The 19,295-nt window shown below is 39.0% G+C and overlaps 1 protein-coding gene across 4 annotated transcripts in view; it reads right to left on the minus strand.

Annotated features, from left to right (window-relative positions):
* Zfyve16 (zinc finger FYVE-type containing 16) overlaps positions 1-19,295 on the minus strand; it is a 97,116-nt gene that overhangs the window by 16,142 nt on the left and 61,679 nt on the right. For 3 of the 4 annotated variants that reach the window (XM_036206798.1, XM_036206796.1, XM_036206797.1), the window contains exons 4-13: positions 17,828-17,924; positions 15,098-15,259; positions 12,490-12,632; positions 10,412-10,790; positions 8,958-9,080; positions 7,794-7,949; positions 6,912-7,136; positions 3,381-3,463; positions 1,336-1,440; positions 871-1,018 (exon numbers count right to left, since the gene is read on the minus strand). In XM_036206798.1, coding sequence (XP_036062691.1) covers positions 871-1,018; positions 1,336-1,440; positions 3,381-3,463; positions 6,912-7,136; positions 7,794-7,949; positions 8,958-9,080; positions 10,412-10,790; positions 12,490-12,632; positions 15,098-15,259; positions 17,828-17,924 — 1,621 coding nt within the window. The remainder of the gene's footprint in view (positions 1-870; positions 1,019-1,335; positions 1,441-3,380; positions 3,464-6,911; positions 7,137-7,793; positions 7,950-8,957; positions 9,081-10,411; positions 10,791-12,489; positions 12,633-15,097; positions 15,260-17,827; positions 17,925-19,295) is intronic. The other variant, XM_036206799.1, reaches the window with a different exon arrangement.

Consider the following 19,295-nt stretch of genomic DNA (forward strand, 5'->3'; position numbering starts at 1 on the left):
CCAGAAGAGGGCATCAGATACCCTGAAGCTGGAGTTACAGACAGTTATAAGTGCCTGACATGGGTACTGTGAACCAAACTGGATCCTCTGCAAGAGCAGTACATGCTCTTAACTGACGAGATCTCTCTCCAGCCCTAAAAGGTTTATTTCTATATTTAATTAGGTATATGTGGGGGGTGGGGGCACATATACACATGAATGTAGTTGCCCACAGAGGTCAGAAGAGGGCATCAGATCCCCTGGAGTTGTAGTTGCAGGTGGTTGTGAGCATGTGGGTGCTGAGAACCAAACTCAGTCCCCTGCAAGAGCACTGCACACTCTTAACTGCTGGGCCATCCCTCCAACCCCTCCTTTTCACTGCTTTTCAGATCATTATCTCTACAACTGGAAGAAACAATTCTTAGCAGTGAGAGCATCAGGCTATTTGACTGCTATCCCGGGACAATGTGTTCATCTTATGAACCACTAACTCCAGTTTGTCAGCCTTTCACCGCAAGTCTGGGAATGGCAGCAGCCAGAGCTGAGGATCACATCTCAGAGGCTGCTCACTCCACCATCGTCGTTTTCCATCCCGGTCTCTTAGCTTTGTAAGTTATTCTTCACCCCCATCCACCTTGGAGCTGAGCAGAGACTGAACAAATGAGAAACTGTGGAAAAGAAGACCTCACACCATGGGACCTACTAAAGAACAGACTTCCAAATCTTTACTTCTAATGCAGCCAGAAATCAAAACACAAAAGAGAAGCAGTTTTTCAATTATAATTTATAAAGCTGCAATGTTAAACAACCACATCTTCATTAATTCAGGAAATAGGTTAAGGTATTGATTTCTTTTTGGAGGGATCTCTTAAGTGGGGCTTCATGAATTACCTTTCCTTGGCTGGCCAGTAGCGCTATTGGCCTGAGTTTGATAAACTCCATCACTTTGTACACATACCAGATGAGAATCTGCTTCTGTACTAAAACTAGCTCCAATGCTGATGACATGCTCATTAGAAGAGTTTATTACCTTCATTACCTGAGGAAAAAAACACATTTGTTTAAATACATTTTCAACTTTTATATCTAGTCTAGAAGTTGTATTATTGATCAACTTCATTGGTAATGTGACAAAAAAAAAATGAGGAAAATAAAATCCCAATTAATAGATAATAAAGAAAAAAGTTGAAAAAACTGGATCAAACAAATTCTCTATTAACAAACCAATTCTAAAAATTTAAAACATGTTGTCATTATAAAATATGTATCTTCATTAAAAACAACAACAACAAAATCCAGGTTCAGGAACTCCTCTGTTCAACTGTCATTAGATCTGAATAGAGCAAGTACACTTACATCACTGTACTTTTTCCGAGGTATTTTTATGCAGCTTTTTCCCATTTCCATATGAATCAACAACTGATCGATGTTATGCAATGTATACTGGTAATTTCGAAGATCCTACATAAAATGATCACAGTTCCATCAACATTTATTTACCCATCCATGAAACATTTCCATCAGTGCCTGAAGTCTAAGCCTTCTGACACAGTCCTATCAAAATGCTATCCAGAAACAGCCCCAACTAGAAAAACAAAACACTCGTATGAAAGAAAAAAGAAAAAAAAAAAAGAAAAGAAAAAACAAACAAACAAAACCCATAAACTAATCCTTCCAACTACTACTCAAAAGTAACAAAGAATATTCTCAGAAAGAAGTCTATGGTGTTTGGAGACTGTTCTCCTTTCCTTTTACACTCTCCCCAAAAAGCAAAGTTATTCTCCTAAGTGTGCCCAAAGGCTCATATGTTAAAGGCTTGTTCACAGCTCATGGTGCTACTGGGAAGGGTGAAGGATCTAGAAGGTGAGGCCTAGGATTTTAGAGGCATGCCTTTGCAGAGAACAGTAGGATTCTAGAGGCATGCCTTTGTAGAGAACAGTAGGATTCTAGAGGCATGCCTTTGCAGAGAACAGTAGGATTCTAGAGGCATGCCTTTGCAGAGAACGGTAGGATTCTAGAGGCATGCCTTTGTAGAGAACGGTAGGATTCTAGAGGCATGCCTTTGTAGAGAACAGTAGGATTCTAGAGGCATGCCTTTGTAGAGAGTGGTAGGATTCTGGAGGCATGCCTTTGCAGAGAATAGTAGGATTCTAGAGGCATGCCTTTGCAGAGAACAGTAGGATTCTAGAGGCATGCCTTTGTAGAGAACAGTAGGATTCTAGAGGCATGCCTTTGTAGAGAACGGTAGGATTCTAGAGGCATGCCTTTGTAGAGAACAGTAGGATTCTAGAGGCATGCCTTTGCAGAGAAGAGTAGGATTCTAGAGGCATGCCTTTGTAGAGAACAGTAGGATTCTAGAGGCATGCCTTTGTAGAGAACAGTAGGATTCTAGAGGCATGCCTTTGTAGAGAACAGTAGGATTCTAGAGGCATGCCTTTGTAGAGAACGGTAGGATTCTAGAGGCATGCCTTTGTAGAGAACAGTAGGATTCTAGAGGCATGCCTTTGTAGAGAGTGGTAGGATTCTAGAGGCATGCCTTTGTAGAGAGTGGTAGGATTCTAGAGGCATGCCTTTGTAGACAGTGGTAGAATTTAAGCACCTTCCAGTTTCTTCCTTTGTTTCCCAGGCACTATAAGATGCGTGGCTTCCTCCAACAAGTACTCATGCTGCTGCCACATGCTTAAAACAGCAGAGTCAAGTGACCCTGGACTAAATCTTCTGAAGTCACAGCAACAGTCAACCATTCTCTTTACAAGGATTATCTCCTGTATTTTGAAAAATTAACAGAAACTGAGAGCCTTCAAGCTAGCTGTAGATGGGAAATTGAAAGTAGGTTTACTAAATATTTTCATATACTAACAAGTAAATAAGAAATGACAAAGTTATGGGTAGAAAGGAGCCTCAGATATCACACTATCCAGGCTTTCCTACTACAAATGAAAACACCAAGGTCATAATTTGTTCAAAATCACAAAGCTGGTTTACATTACGAACACTTTCACTAAGACTTTGTCAATTTCCGAGGTTTGTGAAGAAGTCTCCCATTACCCCAGTACGTAAGAACAACAGCAGAGCTAAGCAAAGGGCAGTCAGAATCAGAGACACATAAATCAGGAGACACTGTATTCTAAAATGAAGCAGAGCTCACTTATGTTAAGTGGTTTAGGATTTATTATTATAAACGAATCTTCAAATACCAAATACTCCAAATTAAAATGGATAATAAAATGAGGTGAAATATACTAAATAAAAGTTTTAAGAAACAGGATTTAGGGTTGGGGATTTAGCTCAGTGGTAGAACGCTTGCCTCGCAAGCACAAGGCCCTGAGTTCGATCCTCAGCTAAAAAAACAACAACAACAACAAACGGATTTAAAATAACACAATAGTTTAATTACTTACAACAAGTAAGTTCATAATAGTGTGTCCTGTTTCTCCAAAAAGAGGTTTTCTGCCTCTGACACTTGTTAGAGGAGCAGGATATGCTGCACATGAAAAAGAAGAATTAGTCACTATCAACAATAACAGAAAGTCCTAAGTTTATTTTTAATTTCAAACAAACAGTACATATAAATACCACTTAGTCAGTAATCAGAGAAAAATAAAGATGCCCATGCATCTGCTAGGTGCCACACTAACTGGTAACCTTTCATGGACTGCTTTATTTAAATCTACAACCAGGGTATCTACACTTACATACAGATAAGAAAACTGAGACAAAGATAAACTTGTTTACTTAACTGTAGAAAAGATTTGAAACTAGACTTTTCTGATTCCAAAGCATTTAATGTTTTATTTTGTTTTCATAAAATTTCCAATGGAGAAAAATTACAATACCTGCTTTGACTCATATAAAATTTTTCTAATTTAAAGAAAAATAGAAAAAAATTGGCATTCTGATGTTTCCTTCTGTGGTTTTGGGGTCTGAATCCAGGGTTTTGTACACACTAAGTCAGAACTATACCACTGAACTCTAGCCCTAGTTCTCCACATTAGAGACTTTAAAGATATTTACAGTCAATATTAAATTGTGGTAATTCAAAAGTGGTAAGATATTTCTATAGTCCTTAGGTCATAATGACAAGGGCCTTGTCAAAAGTCTCCTCTCTCATTAGGGTGCACCATAAGTACAGAACTAAAGAGAAGACACCTTGCTACCAACACAGAAGGACCCTGAAGCTGGAAAAGGGGTGGACTTTTTCTATGATAACAAAAACCTGATGCACTTTGACACTAAGCGCTCTGTTTTTTAGATAAGCAATCTAATCTTTCTGATATCCACTATACAAACACTCTTCCCTCAACTTCTAAGGAACAATGCACATCTGGCACTACCTATTTTATAACCTTGAGTCGGAGCAGCACATTCTTGTTAGTACAAATACATTTTGTAATTTTAAAAAAGAACTCCTAGGTTATTTGGACAACAGAAGGTCTAGACTGGAAAAAACACAGTGTTAAAAGACATGAAAACTATAAAGGATGTAATTAATAGAAATGCTGGGTTTTTACCTCATCTTTTCATGAGTGAGGCACATCCCTGTAAATGGTTAGAGGTAATTTTATTTAAGACACTGAATGCGCCATGTCTTAGAATGGCGTGCTTATCAGTGTTACAATCTTATTACTAATGACGTTTGAATAGGTAGTTGCTGATCTGAGAAAGCTCTTTTCATCCTTAATCTTGGGACTTTAACTTTTTTTGTTTTGTTTTGTTTTGGTTTTTCGAGACAGGGTTTCTCTGTAGCTTTTTGGACTAGCTCAGTAGACCAGGCTGGCCTTGAACTCACAGAGATCCACCTGCTTCTGCCTCCCAAGTGCTGGGATTACAGGCGTGCGCCACCACCGCCTGGCGGGACTTTAACTTTTGTTATTAAATTTACCACGTATATATTCCGTTAAAAAATCTGAGTCATATCTAAACAGGCATGAGGACCAATAACTTCAGTGTCAGTCTATCTAAGGTCTAGTAGAATATATCAAATACAGAACATTGTTGAGGCTGGTTAATCTCCATTGATGACTCTTCCCATCACTATTACACAGCTTTTGCAGTTTCAACGCTGTGACCTTTGGAGAAATTCTTCATGTTACTACATAATCTTCTAAACATCACTGTAAGAAAACCAGTCTTATTTTTAGGTACTACTGGCCAAACCTACAGATCATATAACCCATAATGACTAATGGTCAACTAGTATATTACCATAATCTTCAATAAAGAGAGCATTCACATGTTATTATCAGCAACAAAACATTGGGATAGATGAAGAAAACAGTGGCTCAGAGTAAAATGCTGTCAATTCTTAGAATTACACACAAAATCTGAAATTAAAGTTTAACTTTTTTCATAATAGAATCAAATGCTTAAATCTTAAATAATAAGGAATACCTATGATCAAAGTCAGAATTTAATAGTTTGTCAGAGGCTTAAAATGGATTATCTTTCAGAACTGCCTATTCTGAAATAGTGTGGGAGAGCAGCTCCCACATTTTCCCCCAGGGTCCTCTTGTGGAGGGTAAAGTGAGAAATATTTAGATAGAAGGATAGAGGTGAAAGAGAAAAACACAGGACTGCCTTGGGAGGGCTGGATCCTTATCCATCAGCCCCTCCTGGCTCTTCTAAAAGACTACTTATAGGAATGCCAAGAGGAGGAGCAAAAGACCTCCCCCTAGCTCAGCCAAGTGCAGACCTTTCCAATCACCTAGAAACCATGCACATGGTCAAACAATCCTCTAATGAAGCCCTGCTGGGTAAAGCAAGCTCAGATCTCACTAGGAAACCTTTGTGGGCCTCCATAAAACAGAAATAACCTTTATTTTTCCCAACACTAAACCGTCTCCAATATAATACCTACTAAATTATTTAAATCACATACATCGTAGTTAGATACAATATGCTGCAGATTAACAAAAATTACTTCTTTAAGAAGCCAGGAATAAAGGTGCAGAGGAATGTTTAAAGTTTAACATTAGAAACAACTTTGAAATTACAAATACATACACACACAAACACACACACACAAAGTCTGACCATTACAATAGTGTTAGAATCTTCAGCTGTGTCAAAAACAGGCATGTTTCTAGGTGATACATTCTATAGCACTTTTGAATAATTAGCTAACCATTAGGAATATAAAAATCAAGTGAAGAAGGTAAAACTTAGGGAAAGGGCAACCACCATCTCTAACCCACTGTTTCTAAAAGTCATCAAGCCCTAACTATACCAACAAGAGGACAGGAGCAGGGGAGAGGACATGGGGCCCGACACAAACACACACTCATTTGTCTAATGTGCAGTTAAACTAGAACTCAGTAATACAGGATTTGAAGAAGAAAACTTCACAAAAGTAATAATGTGAAGAACATTGTTTTCTTTTGAAATAGGAAAGTAAAATCAAGCATGGTGGTGCATGCCTGTAGTTTCAGCACTTGAGGAGTGAAGCAGGAGGATCAGGAGTTCAAGGTCATTATCAGCTTCAAGTAAGTCTAAGGGCTGAAAGTAGCCTCCACTACATAAGACCCCATCTCAAAAAAATTTTAATTTTAATTTTAAGGTAAATTAATTTATTGAGCATCCTGAAAGTTCATGATACATCAACTTTGTCACACTAGCTTGATACAACCAGGTTGTCTTGGAAATAAAAAATCCACCAAATCAAAAGCAGTTCTACTAATTAGTAAAAACTACTTAAAGTTGGGCAGTGGTGGCGCACACCTTTAATCCCAGCACTCAGGAGGCAGAGGCAGGCGGATCTCTGTGAGTTTGAGGCCAGCCTGGGCTACAGAGTGAGTTCCAGGAAAGGCACCAAAGCTACACAGAGAAACCTTGTCTCGAGAAAAAAAAAAATAACTTAAATAATTTCCCTGAATGTATTATTGCTTCATCATCTGTATATCTTAAGATATGACATCTATTATCCTCAAACTCACCTTTGTATTCTGCTCCCAATCTCAACATTAAGCGCATAGGAAAGACCTTTGCCCAAGGAATCTCGAGTTTCTGGATGAGAATGCCACAGAGAAAAGGACTCCTTGGTACTGGGAGATTGTCAAGTTTCTGAAAGGTAGGTGTAATAAACAGGAACCCTCCGTGATCCTTGCTATTGAGAAAACTCTCAGTAAAGGTCAGATTGTCCAAGTTTTCTATGTACTTTCCTGGAAATAATATTATTAATAAAAATATTTTAAGTTGCTATATTATTATTTTGATAAAACATTCTGAGTCTGAATGTCCCAATATAAATTTTCTTAAGTAAAGCAATACACTTTCATTTTATTTTGTTTTTGTATTTCTACTCATAATGAAGCCTCTTTTTGTTCTGGGGTACAGCTCTCTGATAGAACAACATATCTCAAGGTTCTAGGTTCCATACATGGCACCACAAACACATTAAAAAGAAGGAAGGGAAGAAGAATCTGGTGCACATTCTGCACAGAGCCAAGCCAATCCTGGAGATTGGGTTGGGGTCTATAATAAAAATTTGAAAATGCTTCCAGTCTTAATTGTTTTTCTCCTTTGGACATGGCAATAAGAAAAAAAAAATCATCCTCCACATCTAGTACAGATGATAAGTATATAGATACATTAAAAAAAGAATCAAGGAGGCAAAAGTATTTCCACATGTCTATGTGGAGACTTTAATCACATAAAATTCTAGATTTAAGGAAATTAATGGCGATTAAGCTCTTTGTAGAAACCATCAATTTCTTCACAAAATAAATCTTTAGTACAATTAGCATAGCTGAAATATAAATTCCTTTAACTACTTTATCCACCCCCTAGTCTCAGCAGTTCAAAATAAAATAGTATACCTTTTAAAGCATCCTTGTATATGGTGATGAATAGTCTAAAGATGTCCTTAGGAACTGTATCCTCATTTGGCAAACATAGCAACAGGATAATAATTTCTGCCTGTCCCAAGCCATGCAATCCATTGGTTGAGAAGTACCAGTATTTATCTGAGGCATCTTGAGGAATAATGGCATACAACTATAAATGTCAATTTTTTATTTAAAAACTAAACATTGTTACTGAGTAAATCACAATTTATCAAATTTTTTAAATTCTCATGATAAAAACTTTAAGTGTTTAGGATTCATGTAAGAAAAGCCCAAAGATTATTGTAGGCGTCAAGTAATAACAATAAGAAACTCTAACGTAAAAGATGTACTAAAATGCTAGAAAGAATTGCATTTGTTTCAGCGAGGGAAAAACAGATTGATGCATTACTGAGTAGTAAATATTATTTATTATTGAGGATGATTTATTTCCTTAATTTTACTTTAATTAGGTCACATCATTGACTTTAAAAATGCCTTCAATGTGGTGGCCCAGCATTTGAGAAGCAGAGGAAGGCAGACTGCCACAAGTCTGAGGCCTGCCTGATCTACAGAATGAGTTCTAGGCCAGGCAAGGATATGTATTGAGTCTCTTTGTCAAAAAGAAAGAAAAGAAAATGAAAAGAGGAAAAAGTCTTCATTGCTACCAAATCATGATTCCATTTACCATAGTTCAATTCATCTAAAAGGATGACAGCTAACAGGCAGTGTTACAGTAAGCATCAAGATGTTACAGTAAGCATCAAGATGCACTTCAGCTGGGCTGGGGGGCAGCACAGCAGCAGAATGCTTCGCTCCCACCCAAGATGCCCTAGGCTGAATAACCATGGGAGGGGGGGAGGCGGGGGCAGGCAGGGGAGGATGGAGAGGGAGAGAGGGAGAAGGCAAATGAATAAAACAGAAACAGCTCAACTGAGCTAAGCATGCCTGTGATCCCAACATTCCAGAGGTAAAGACAGGAGAACCTCAAGTCTGAGGCCAATCTCTGTTCTGTCTAGAATTGAATATAGCCACATTTGGCTGAAAAAAATCAATCCTGTCTCTTTTTCACTACTGTCAATCAAAATGTAACATGAAGATATAACTACTTTATATATCTTTACTTCAAAACAATCAGAAAAATGAATCTCTACTTACAAAATATGAACTTGACATTCACAAGTAGGTTAGCATTCAGAACAAATGTGGCAGGAGGAAATCCTTCACCTTCAAGAAGCAAAATGATCTGCTCATGAGATGGGTGTTCATGTATTACAGGCACTAAATGACAGAAATATATTAATTAGGATAAATATCCTCTCAAATATGCTTACAATAAAAAATGTTTAAATCTGTAATAGACTGATCAAATGTAAACAAAAACAAACACGTTTCTTAAAACCAATTACCACTGTTTCATAATTACATACTCATTTTTACCTTCCTACCTACTAACATAGAACAAATAGATATAACTGAAATATATGAATATATATATACACATTCAATTACTATTTATTTATATATTTGTATGTTTTTCAAGTTTAAAAAAAACACTTATCAAAAATGGATTCTAGGGCCTGCAAAATGGCTTAGAGGGTTACATTTCTTGGCCATGTAATTTGGATCCCCTAGATCCCATGGTGGCAGGAGACAGCCTTACCCAAACAAGTTGTCCTCAGACCTCCACACACATGCTGTGGCATACAGCAGCACTTACACACATCATATGGACATTCAAGTGGATTCTAATTCTGAAGAGAGTCTACACTCAAGTTTCATATGCTGCTTGTTGCCATGGTATCAGTGACAGGTAGCCACAGCAAAACAAAACTTGACAACCAACCAGAAAACATACACGATATTCGAAGAACAGAGCTCAAAACGCTTTTGTCTCTAGAGGTAAGCTCACAAAATGTCTCTTACAGGCAACATGACAATAGCAAGCTTTATTTCTTTACATTAACAAGCAAACAACAACCCACAAGCCTATGTTTCAGATGTAAAGTAATGCTTGAGGCAGCAGGCATCTACCCTAAGGGAGTAACTTTGAGGTGGGAGTTAGCTACAGTACCTTAGCTCATCTCTTTTCTCTTTTTACAAGAAAAATGGAGACCCAATGAGCTTAAATAACATGTTTAAAGTCATAAATGAAATAAGTAGCAAATGATGACCTAAAATTCCTAGTTTTGTCATTGAATTTAATGTTCTTTCTTTGGGAACCATCCTTCTTAAAGGAATAAAATACAAAAGCTAGAGTTAAAACTCCCTACAGAAACTTTTCCCCATTGTATTATACTTTAATTCATACTAAGTCAGAGACGTACATGCACTAAATGACTCAAAAGTTCAAACAGTTTTCTATTTGTTTTATATAAATACGACTTTCTATAAACTAAAGTTATCACTCCTTTTAAATATCATAACAAAAATGTTTAAAATGCACTTCTTATACTAAAGACAAAATTAATATGTTCTTTTAAAAGGTTATTGTCCTCTAGGGTGGATATGGTAGCCTGGACTATACAGCAAATTTCATGGCAGCCACAGACCTTTTCTCCAAAGACCAAAACCAAGGATTCCTTTTCACTTTGAAGTAGCCACTACCCTACCTGATCCCTCTTCTCCAGATGCAGCCAGAAGGGGAGGCAGGCCAACCTCATCTTCAGGTACAAGACTAATCTTGGTGCAGACACGTGTGGCAATGCCAGACAATAACCTGTAGTCTGAGACACTGGCAATAGGCAAACCAGGGTGAGCAGGCACAACAACAGGAGCAGAGGGCTCCTCGCTGTCCATGAAAACATCATCTTCTAGTGTGAAAGGGCCAAGCATGGGCAAGCCTTCAGTGCCTGTGCTCAGAGGCAGTTTTTCCACAGGTGCAACATGAGAAACAGGACTCTGAGTTATCTCAGTTCTTAGAATATCTCCTATTTCATTGTTTGGTTTTTCCACCCTAGTAGAATGGGTATGATCCACTCTATTTATAATCTGTAAAATAGGGGGAGAAAATAAATCAGTCCATCTTCTCTGTTCAAGAGTGAAATGTTGACCTCTATAACCAAACATGTTTTAATAAAAGTAAAAGAAACCAATATAGGCTCCTAAAGTCTTCTAAAGTTGAGTTTAGCGACCATCTGACTTCCCTGAGTTCAGGAGCATACCACATTCAGGAGCACCAGGGGTAGTTAATGACTGTGTCCCATTACACAGTGACCAGCTTAGCTCAGCTCAACATTCCCTCCTTTTTATAGCCATCAAAACAGCCTGGAAGGGTAGCGGAGAAGAAAAAGGAGGGCAGCAGAGGAGTGGCTGGGAAGTAGAGTGGTGAGTCCGCAGGAACAACCACCCAGAAAACGCTACTGTCGGCCATCCTCACCGGAGCCTCTTCCTCTTTTAGACTGTGCAGGGTAAGTATTCAGAAGTCGTGGACTTCAGTGGCATGTAGAGTCTGTCTGGAGCTCCCATTCGCTAAGGAACATGCCCTTTGGTGACCGCTCCTCTCTGCTCGAGAACGCTTACTTACAGGTAGTATACATTACTAGTTACACCTGGTACGCGTGTCAATGGAAGCAGAAATAGCACCAACAAACACTTTCTTGAATGCTGGAAACCATTAAGTTCATATCAATCTAAAACAAATTATGATTCTCAAAATGCAGTTCAGAGACTGCTGAAGTTCACAACATCCTTTCAGAGAGACAATGCCAACGTGGTCCTAAGAGCACATCATGGTGCGCTACACGTGGAAGCAGAACTCAAACAATGCCACTCTCTACTGAAGTGATCCAGTTTTTAAAATATTCTTTTTCTTAAAACAGTGTCTCCTATTGGCTTATATAGCGTACAGGTTACAAAACAAGTTTATTATTTTAAATTAATAAATATTTTAGTTTTCTAGTTTTTAAAACAATAATTACAAATACAGATAACCTACATAACATAATCTTTGGGGTTCTCTGTAACATTTAAAGCTTATGAAGAGGTTCTGAGATTTTTGTTTAAAAATTGAGAATCACTGCCAGAAACAAATATCAAAAAGGGGAAAACTGGGCCTGGAGAGAGGGCTAGCAGTTAAAGAGTGCTTGCTGTTCCTGCAGAGACCAGAGTCTGATTACTACACTGAGCGGCTCAAAAACACCTGTAGCTGCAGCTCCAGAGAATCCAATGCCCTCTTCTGGCCTCTGTGGGTGCCTGCACATACATGTACATACCCACACAGACACGCATACATATAAATTAAAACTAAAGTAAGTATTTTAAAGGGTAAAATTTTAAATCTATTAACAACATTAATCCAAGCATATCTCAGATTTAGGGAATCCAGGTTCCATAGTAAAGCAAGTGTGATTACCTAAAAGATATGTTTACATTGTAGCATAGTTTACTGTGTAAGAACAATATCTAAAGAAAAGTATTCAAAACACTTTACTACTAAAAACTGCTAATGGCCATTTTGAGCTATTGGAAGAATGAGGCTGACAGACCTGCTCCATCAACACTTCCCACAATCTTCAACTCGTAAATAATGCAGTTTGCAAAGTGCTATAAAGGAAGCACAATACACAAAATATGCACACATATCTCTAGGCAAACTCAGGGCATCCAAAGGTTAAGTACACTAACAATCACATGAGGAATTATCTACAAAATAAAACTTTGTGTAACAGAAGTTATTTAGATTCCTTACTGTGGGTACACCAGGTAAGACAGGACTAAAGTCATCAGGACATTTTTTATTTCCAGATGATAGTTTCGTTGTATCGGCAACCTCTCCATTAGGCAGTATGCCATCTGCAAACCACACTCTCTTCTGTTCTTTGGAGCACGGTCCTAAAATGAGTTGAAAAGGTGAATTGTTTTAGTTTGGCAATACTGCAGTGACACAATTCCAAACAGGTCAGTTACTATTTTCAGAATCCTTTTGCTTTTCATGGCAAGTCCTATATTCTTGGGGCTGCAGAATCCTAGGGAAAATGACTTCCATAATTCATATACCTTAAGCAAAGCCCACGCCTATCTAATTCATACCAAGAAAGAGCATTAGACCAGCTGTGGCCATGGGAGTCACCTGCTCTGAAAGGAAGGAGAAATATTATACCTTATGGACAGTGGGGAAGACATAAGGCTCTACTACTGAAGTCAAGAGTGTCTGGAGTAACATGCTAAGTCAGCTGTCCGGTGACAGAACAAACCACCAAGATGACTTCATGGGAAGCTTTTTGAGTCATAGTTTCAGAGGTTTTAGTCTGAGGTGGCTGAGCTCCATTTTCATAGGCTTGTGACAAGAAAGTACACCATGGTGGAGAAGATGAAGCAGAGCAGAGCAGCTCACCTCACGGTGGCCAGGAAGCAGAGAAAGACACAAAACATGGAAAAGACAAGACACATTCTTTCCAGGGATGTCCCCAGTGCTCTACATCCTCCAGCTAAGCCCCACCTTCTAGTCCCACCACCTCTCCTAAGGTCATCAGATAATGAAGCCATCATAGATGAGCTCACCGATTAGCTCAGAACCCTAGAAACCTAACCACTGCGCTACAGCCATCTGAACAGTGGACTGGGGACTACGCCCGCAACACAAGGTCTTTGGGGTCATGTCACATCCAAACCATAGCAAGCAGTAACTGAATACAGCTTAAGGGCTGAGTAAGGTGCAGGGGTGAAGAGTAGAGATCAGAACACAACAGACAAGCCAAGAAAATCATACAGCTAGCAGAAAGAAGTAAGTCTGACACGAGGTGTGAAGAGGAGGAAAGTGGATCACTTACGTATTCAAGAGATCTTTTTGTGTTTTCACCTGATATGCAAACAGTAACACTGTAGCTCTTAGAATACAGGCCATAAACCTTCCTGATACTCATTACTGTTTCCTCTCAAATCTAGGGGAAGTGTCTATTTAAAAGCAGGAAAATTTGTTTTTTGTTGTTGTTAGAAAGTATCTAGGCAGAAAGGTTAAGAGAATTACATTCAAATGATTTTAGAGCAATATAAAAGCACAGGTCATTTCATGTCTACCTTTCAAAATGAAGAAGACATGGAAGAAGTTGGAATTACTTGGATGTGTTTGTAATATGGGTGGGTGCGTTAACAGGTACCTTCCTTACATTTACAACAGTCTCATAAGACTTTACGTTGTTGATTCAAGAACATACCAATCATTTTAGACGCAAATTTATTATCTTTAGGGTTAAAATACACAATTTCATAACTACATCTCTGTCCAGATATGACTATAAACAGAAAGTCACTATTGAGTGATAATCTAATCCCCCCCCCCATGTCAGATCTAAATCAAATTTATCTTTAACTGATATTGACAGGTATTTTCTAAAATGTCACAGCTTTTGCTTCCAAAATAAATGTCTGCCAATGTATACTGGCCCTATAGAGATTGAAAACAGCCACAGCTAGAATAGCAGATAATTCAAATATTTAAAATAGATTTTGTGGTAGTGCATGTCTGTAACCAATGACTCATGGAAGGTTACTTGAGTGCAGAACCTTGAGACTAGCCTGAGACTTAAAAACTAAATACAATAAAATAAATAATAGCTTGTTATTGTGGTCAAATATATAACTAAAGGGAGGTTTTTAAAGGAAGTTATTTACTTGTCATCCCTAGAACCCAGGCCTCTCTGTACTCACTGCGCTCTTCTGCGGAAGTGTGGAAGTACAAATCCTCGCCTCTCTGTCTGCTTGCTAACTAGCTGTGATCGGATTATGCCAGGGACAGGGGGTGGTGGGGGCAGGAGACAAATGTGTAAAGGGCAGGGACTCTTTCAGCCCCACGTGCTTGTTGCAGGATCCCTGCAGCAGCAGCAGCCACCACAGCAGCAGTAGCAGCAATGTTGCATGTCCCATGACTTTTCATCACTACAAACATCAATTCTAGAACTCTCTCTCAGTTGCCAGAGCACAAGCCATAAGAAACTCCCTTGATGCTTCCAGCATTTGTCATATGGCATTTCCTAGAGGTCACAGCTTCAGTCAAGGCGCTTTAGCTCCCAACCCCAAGGTCTGAGAGCTAAGCACCACCAGATACCCCTCTCCAAGTGCTACCTTCTCCCCTTCCACCCCACCAATCCTGTGGTGGTGGCAGCTGCTTCCTGCAGTTATCTGTCTATGAGACTCCTGAGCATGTTTCCAGTCTCCAACATACATGTTTAACCAATTCCCTGTATAAAGCCCTCCTGACTCTTAGCTGGTTTCTCTTTCCTATCTAGACCCTGACTACTAGAGCATTTCTATGTGAAGAACTTATCCTAGGTGTAAACCACACAGTTTACTCTGGTTACCTTCAACATTTGGTTGTTTCAGTGCTGAGATGGGCAAAGTTGTAGGAGAAGGAATACTGGATGTGTGGGTCTCCTGAAGTGGCTGGGTGGTAGCACAATCATTAGAATGATTAGACTTAAGACAAGAACCACCTGGACTCATCATCCTTTCAAATGCCTGAGCTATAAAGGGGAAAGAATAGTATTAAAAACTCACAGTTTTAAACTTCCAGGTAAGCTATAATAAATATTTGATTTTTCAAGTTGTAAGGAGAAAGAAATAAATGGCCAATCAAGAGAAAGTGGTCTTGACAAGGATGTCCGAGTGACGAGAACAGGCTCCTTCCTTTAGCTGGCAGCACCCCACTTTGCTAAGTTATAGATTACTCCAGAGTGATTCTTGAAGACCTAAATAATTACGTCCTTAGTACTCGCTTTAAATCCTTCGCGGCTTTCTAACTGGAGCTGAACTTTAAGTTGTCTGAATGACAGGTCGTATAGGCCCTACATCCCTCGCCTCATCTCAGTACAACCCACTGACTCACCATGAGCCAGCGGCCTGCGCCGCCTCCTTCTTCAAGTTAAGCAAGTATAGCGTGGGCTGTCTATTCTTCCCTCGCCCAGATTGTTCTCTCTACAGGTTCTCAAACATACACAGTCTAGTTTCTTCAAGTCCCTAGTCACATATATTATCATAAAGCATTATTATGGTCACTGATATGTTTCTATCTGTACATTTTAGCTTTAAGTTTAGGGTATTATTAGCATCTGAGGGCTTCTCTGTTTACTATCCCTTTATTCAAAAATTCCGCATCAAGAAAACATCAGTTTTGTTCTCAGCTGGAGCTCCAGAATACAGAACAGTGTCTGAATATCACTGAATGATTTAAAAACAAAACAAAGCAGTGCCAGCAATGGTGTCTCAGGCCATCTGCAAACCAAATGTCCACAGCAGCTGTCACTGCTGCAGCCTTCCTTACTGTCACTAAATGAGAGCGTTCTCGGAAATTCTTCCACTAGCCACTAACATCCACACAGCTTTACACTCGACTCCACGTCGACCTGACAGCATTCACACACTGCTAAAACTTACACAATCTCAGCAGCTTTCTCACTGTCCACAATCTCTACCCAGTCTTTCCTTCCAATCCTTCACTGAATTCATCCACAACCTAGAATCATCTTTTTCTTATCTGATAACATTGCTTGAATGATCACTTCCAGCATTTTCTAGGCTATGGTTGACATTTTCTTGTAATATATAACCATTAATAGCTCCCTAAATGAAACAATGTCAGATATTGAAACAGAATAAAAACAGGTATCTAAATAAATTCATCCCACAACACGTGTGTGTGTGTGTGTGTGTGTGTGTGTGTGTGTGTGATGGGAGTTAAACTCGTGGTCTTGTACATGCTAGGCAAGCACTCTACCATTGAGCTACATTTCCATTCCTCTACGTTCTGTCTTTGATAGACCAAAATTTTATCTCCGTATTCTACTACTAAGTCTCTTTAATGAGCCTCTCTCTCTCTCTCTCTCTCTCTCTCTCTCTCTCAGACTCTGTAGTCAGAATGTCTCTTCCCCAAATCTGACCTGCCAACTCAAATGTTCCTGGCTTTTAAACAGGAACTTTTACGTGGGAACTTGCTCTAAAATGTGAATTCTAGCACACTGCTTGGGCTAACAGCCCTGGCAGCTGTCTTCTAGGCTACAGACACACTGCAAGAAGAAAAACAATTATAAGCATGTAGCTTCTTCATAACAATGGCGATCCATAGAAATATTTTTAGTTATAGTCTGTTATCTTCCAGAGTACAGGTCAACAGCAGGGGGTAGAAGAGCTCACCTCAGGCTAACAGACTCACATCAGAGCTTTTTGGAGAATTGCTGAAAAATTTTATCTTCATTCGAAAGAGAAAAACAAATTATTATCAGGTATTTATTCTGCTGGCTGGCTAATAGGAGCTAGTTCATAAGCCTGGTCAAAAAAGGGTCAAGTAATTTTCTCTGGGAATTAAATGATCAACGAAATCTTTGAAAATGCAAGAACTACTCAAAAGAACAGACATGTATCTAAGGGTGAAAGCACAGCATAACACACACACACACACACACACACACACACACACACACACACACACACACACACACACTGTGGGAACTCAAAGAAGACCACCAAGACCACTGCTGAACATGGAAACTAGCTGGAGAGCCATGGATCAATGGGAAGCACACATATGTAACATTCTAAAAGCAAGAATGGAAAAAGATGGGACCAAAATGTACGAACAGCATGGTGTTCCTATGTGTTTATCAAACCATACATAATACCTTATCTTTCCTTCTCATTTCAGGCAACTGTCTAAGGATGAGAACTCCTACCTTGTCTCATACGTTAACTACAGTACCAAGCACCGATAAGGAAACTACTTGTGTGCACGTTCCCACTAAGATGAGGAAGACGGTGAGGATGAAGCAGCAGGCGGATGGAATGCAGCACTTAGGAACTCAGTACCTGTTAAAGGTACTCAACTGCCACTCCAGAACCTGAACGCTTCTTTTCCAGACTGGTGTGTTAATTGTGAGAGTGGAACAAAAAGAGAAACCAAGCCTTGGGATGTCCCCCTAAGCCAGTAAGTCAACACTAGTCCCTGCCTTAAGAAAATAAGGAAGTTCTCTTTGTCACAATCCAGTTACTCTTAATATAGATTCAGTGAGTGGAAGAAGACATGTCAGGTCAATACTCACCTTTATTAATAGTCTCATAGCAGATTACACACACTCTTGCTTCCTTTTCTAGATACTGAAGCTTACATTTCCTATTACAACAGACACCACAAAATACCTATAAAGAATAAAATACTAAATTTATTTTTGTCTCAAGTATATTTATTAGAAGCAAGGGGATAGGAACTCAAAATCTACTTTCTTTATGATTCCTTTTTCTAATTATCATAATCATAATAGAATTATTTAATGTTCTTTAACTTAAGTAAGTATGACAGTTAATCTTGACTGTCACTATTAGGTGGAGTGAGAGATGTCTGGGAATTCTGGGTACGTCTGTGAGGGCGTTTCCAGACAAGATTGGCATGTAGAGTAACAACTAGGGGAAAGACAAGCCCTGGATTTAGGCAGCACAGCCCAACAGCCTGGAGGCCTGGCAAGCTGAGGGTGGGAGAGAAAGGCAGTGGGGACAAGCCGTGCTCCTGCTGAGCCCACTGCTGCTGCCTTCGTTCATGGACAACAGACTCCAACTTCTTCAGCCATACTGGCGACTCTCCAGGGACCCCAGCCTTCACACCACTTTTCTCAGAGGCTTCCAGTGTCTTGAACTAGGCAATAACTGCACTATCTGCCCCTACACATCAGATAACCACTGCTGGACTAATACATCCTCTATAATTACACACACACATACAAATTTATCCATAAACATATATATACATATATGTATACATACACTAATTGTTTTTTAGAGAACTCTAACATAAGGAATATTTTATAATTTATAATCATGTCTGAGATAAGGAAGTATTTTTTGAATCAATTATGTTAACTGATTTTAAAAGCTTTCTGTAGCAGCTAAATATATACCTTAGTGGTTATGAGCTTGCCTACAGCTGTATAGACCTGCTTTGCATAAGTAGGACATTATTTTGCTAAGATGTAGTAGTTTGATCCAAAACCAACATATTACTGAAAAATGCTAAATAAAAAGCACACCAGTTTTTAAATACAATTTCCTTAGAGTTTATAGACAGTATCTTTATCATCAATAAGAACACGAACAAGGTCAGGTATGGTATTCTACATAAGCCAGCTGGCTCTCTAGTATTTTCCCAGGCAGTGATCAAGAAACTGGCTACAAAGCAGTCTTGAAATAAAGTATTTAAGGACAAAGGGAGCAGCAGCTGGGAGCTCTAAGTTTCAGCTCTTTGGGGTCACTTTTGGAGTATCAGATATCCTGCCTATCAGGTATTTACATTACAATTCAGAACAGTAGCAAAATTGCAGTTATAAAGTAGCAATGAAATAGTTTTATGGTTGGGGGTCACCACAGCATGAGGAACTGTATTAAAGGGTCGTAGTGTTAGGAGGGTTGAGAACCACTGTTCTAACAGGATAGAGAAGGGACTCAGAATTTGCCTGATATGAGAGGACCTATTTTTAATCTGCAGGAAGAATAATAAAAAGAATGGAAGAATAATGAAAA

This window comes from Onychomys torridus, chromosome 15 (genome assembly GCF_903995425.1).
Source record: "Onychomys torridus chromosome 15, mOncTor1.1, whole genome shotgun sequence".
Classification (NCBI taxonomy): Eukaryota; Metazoa; Chordata; class Mammalia; order Rodentia; family Cricetidae; genus Onychomys; species Onychomys torridus.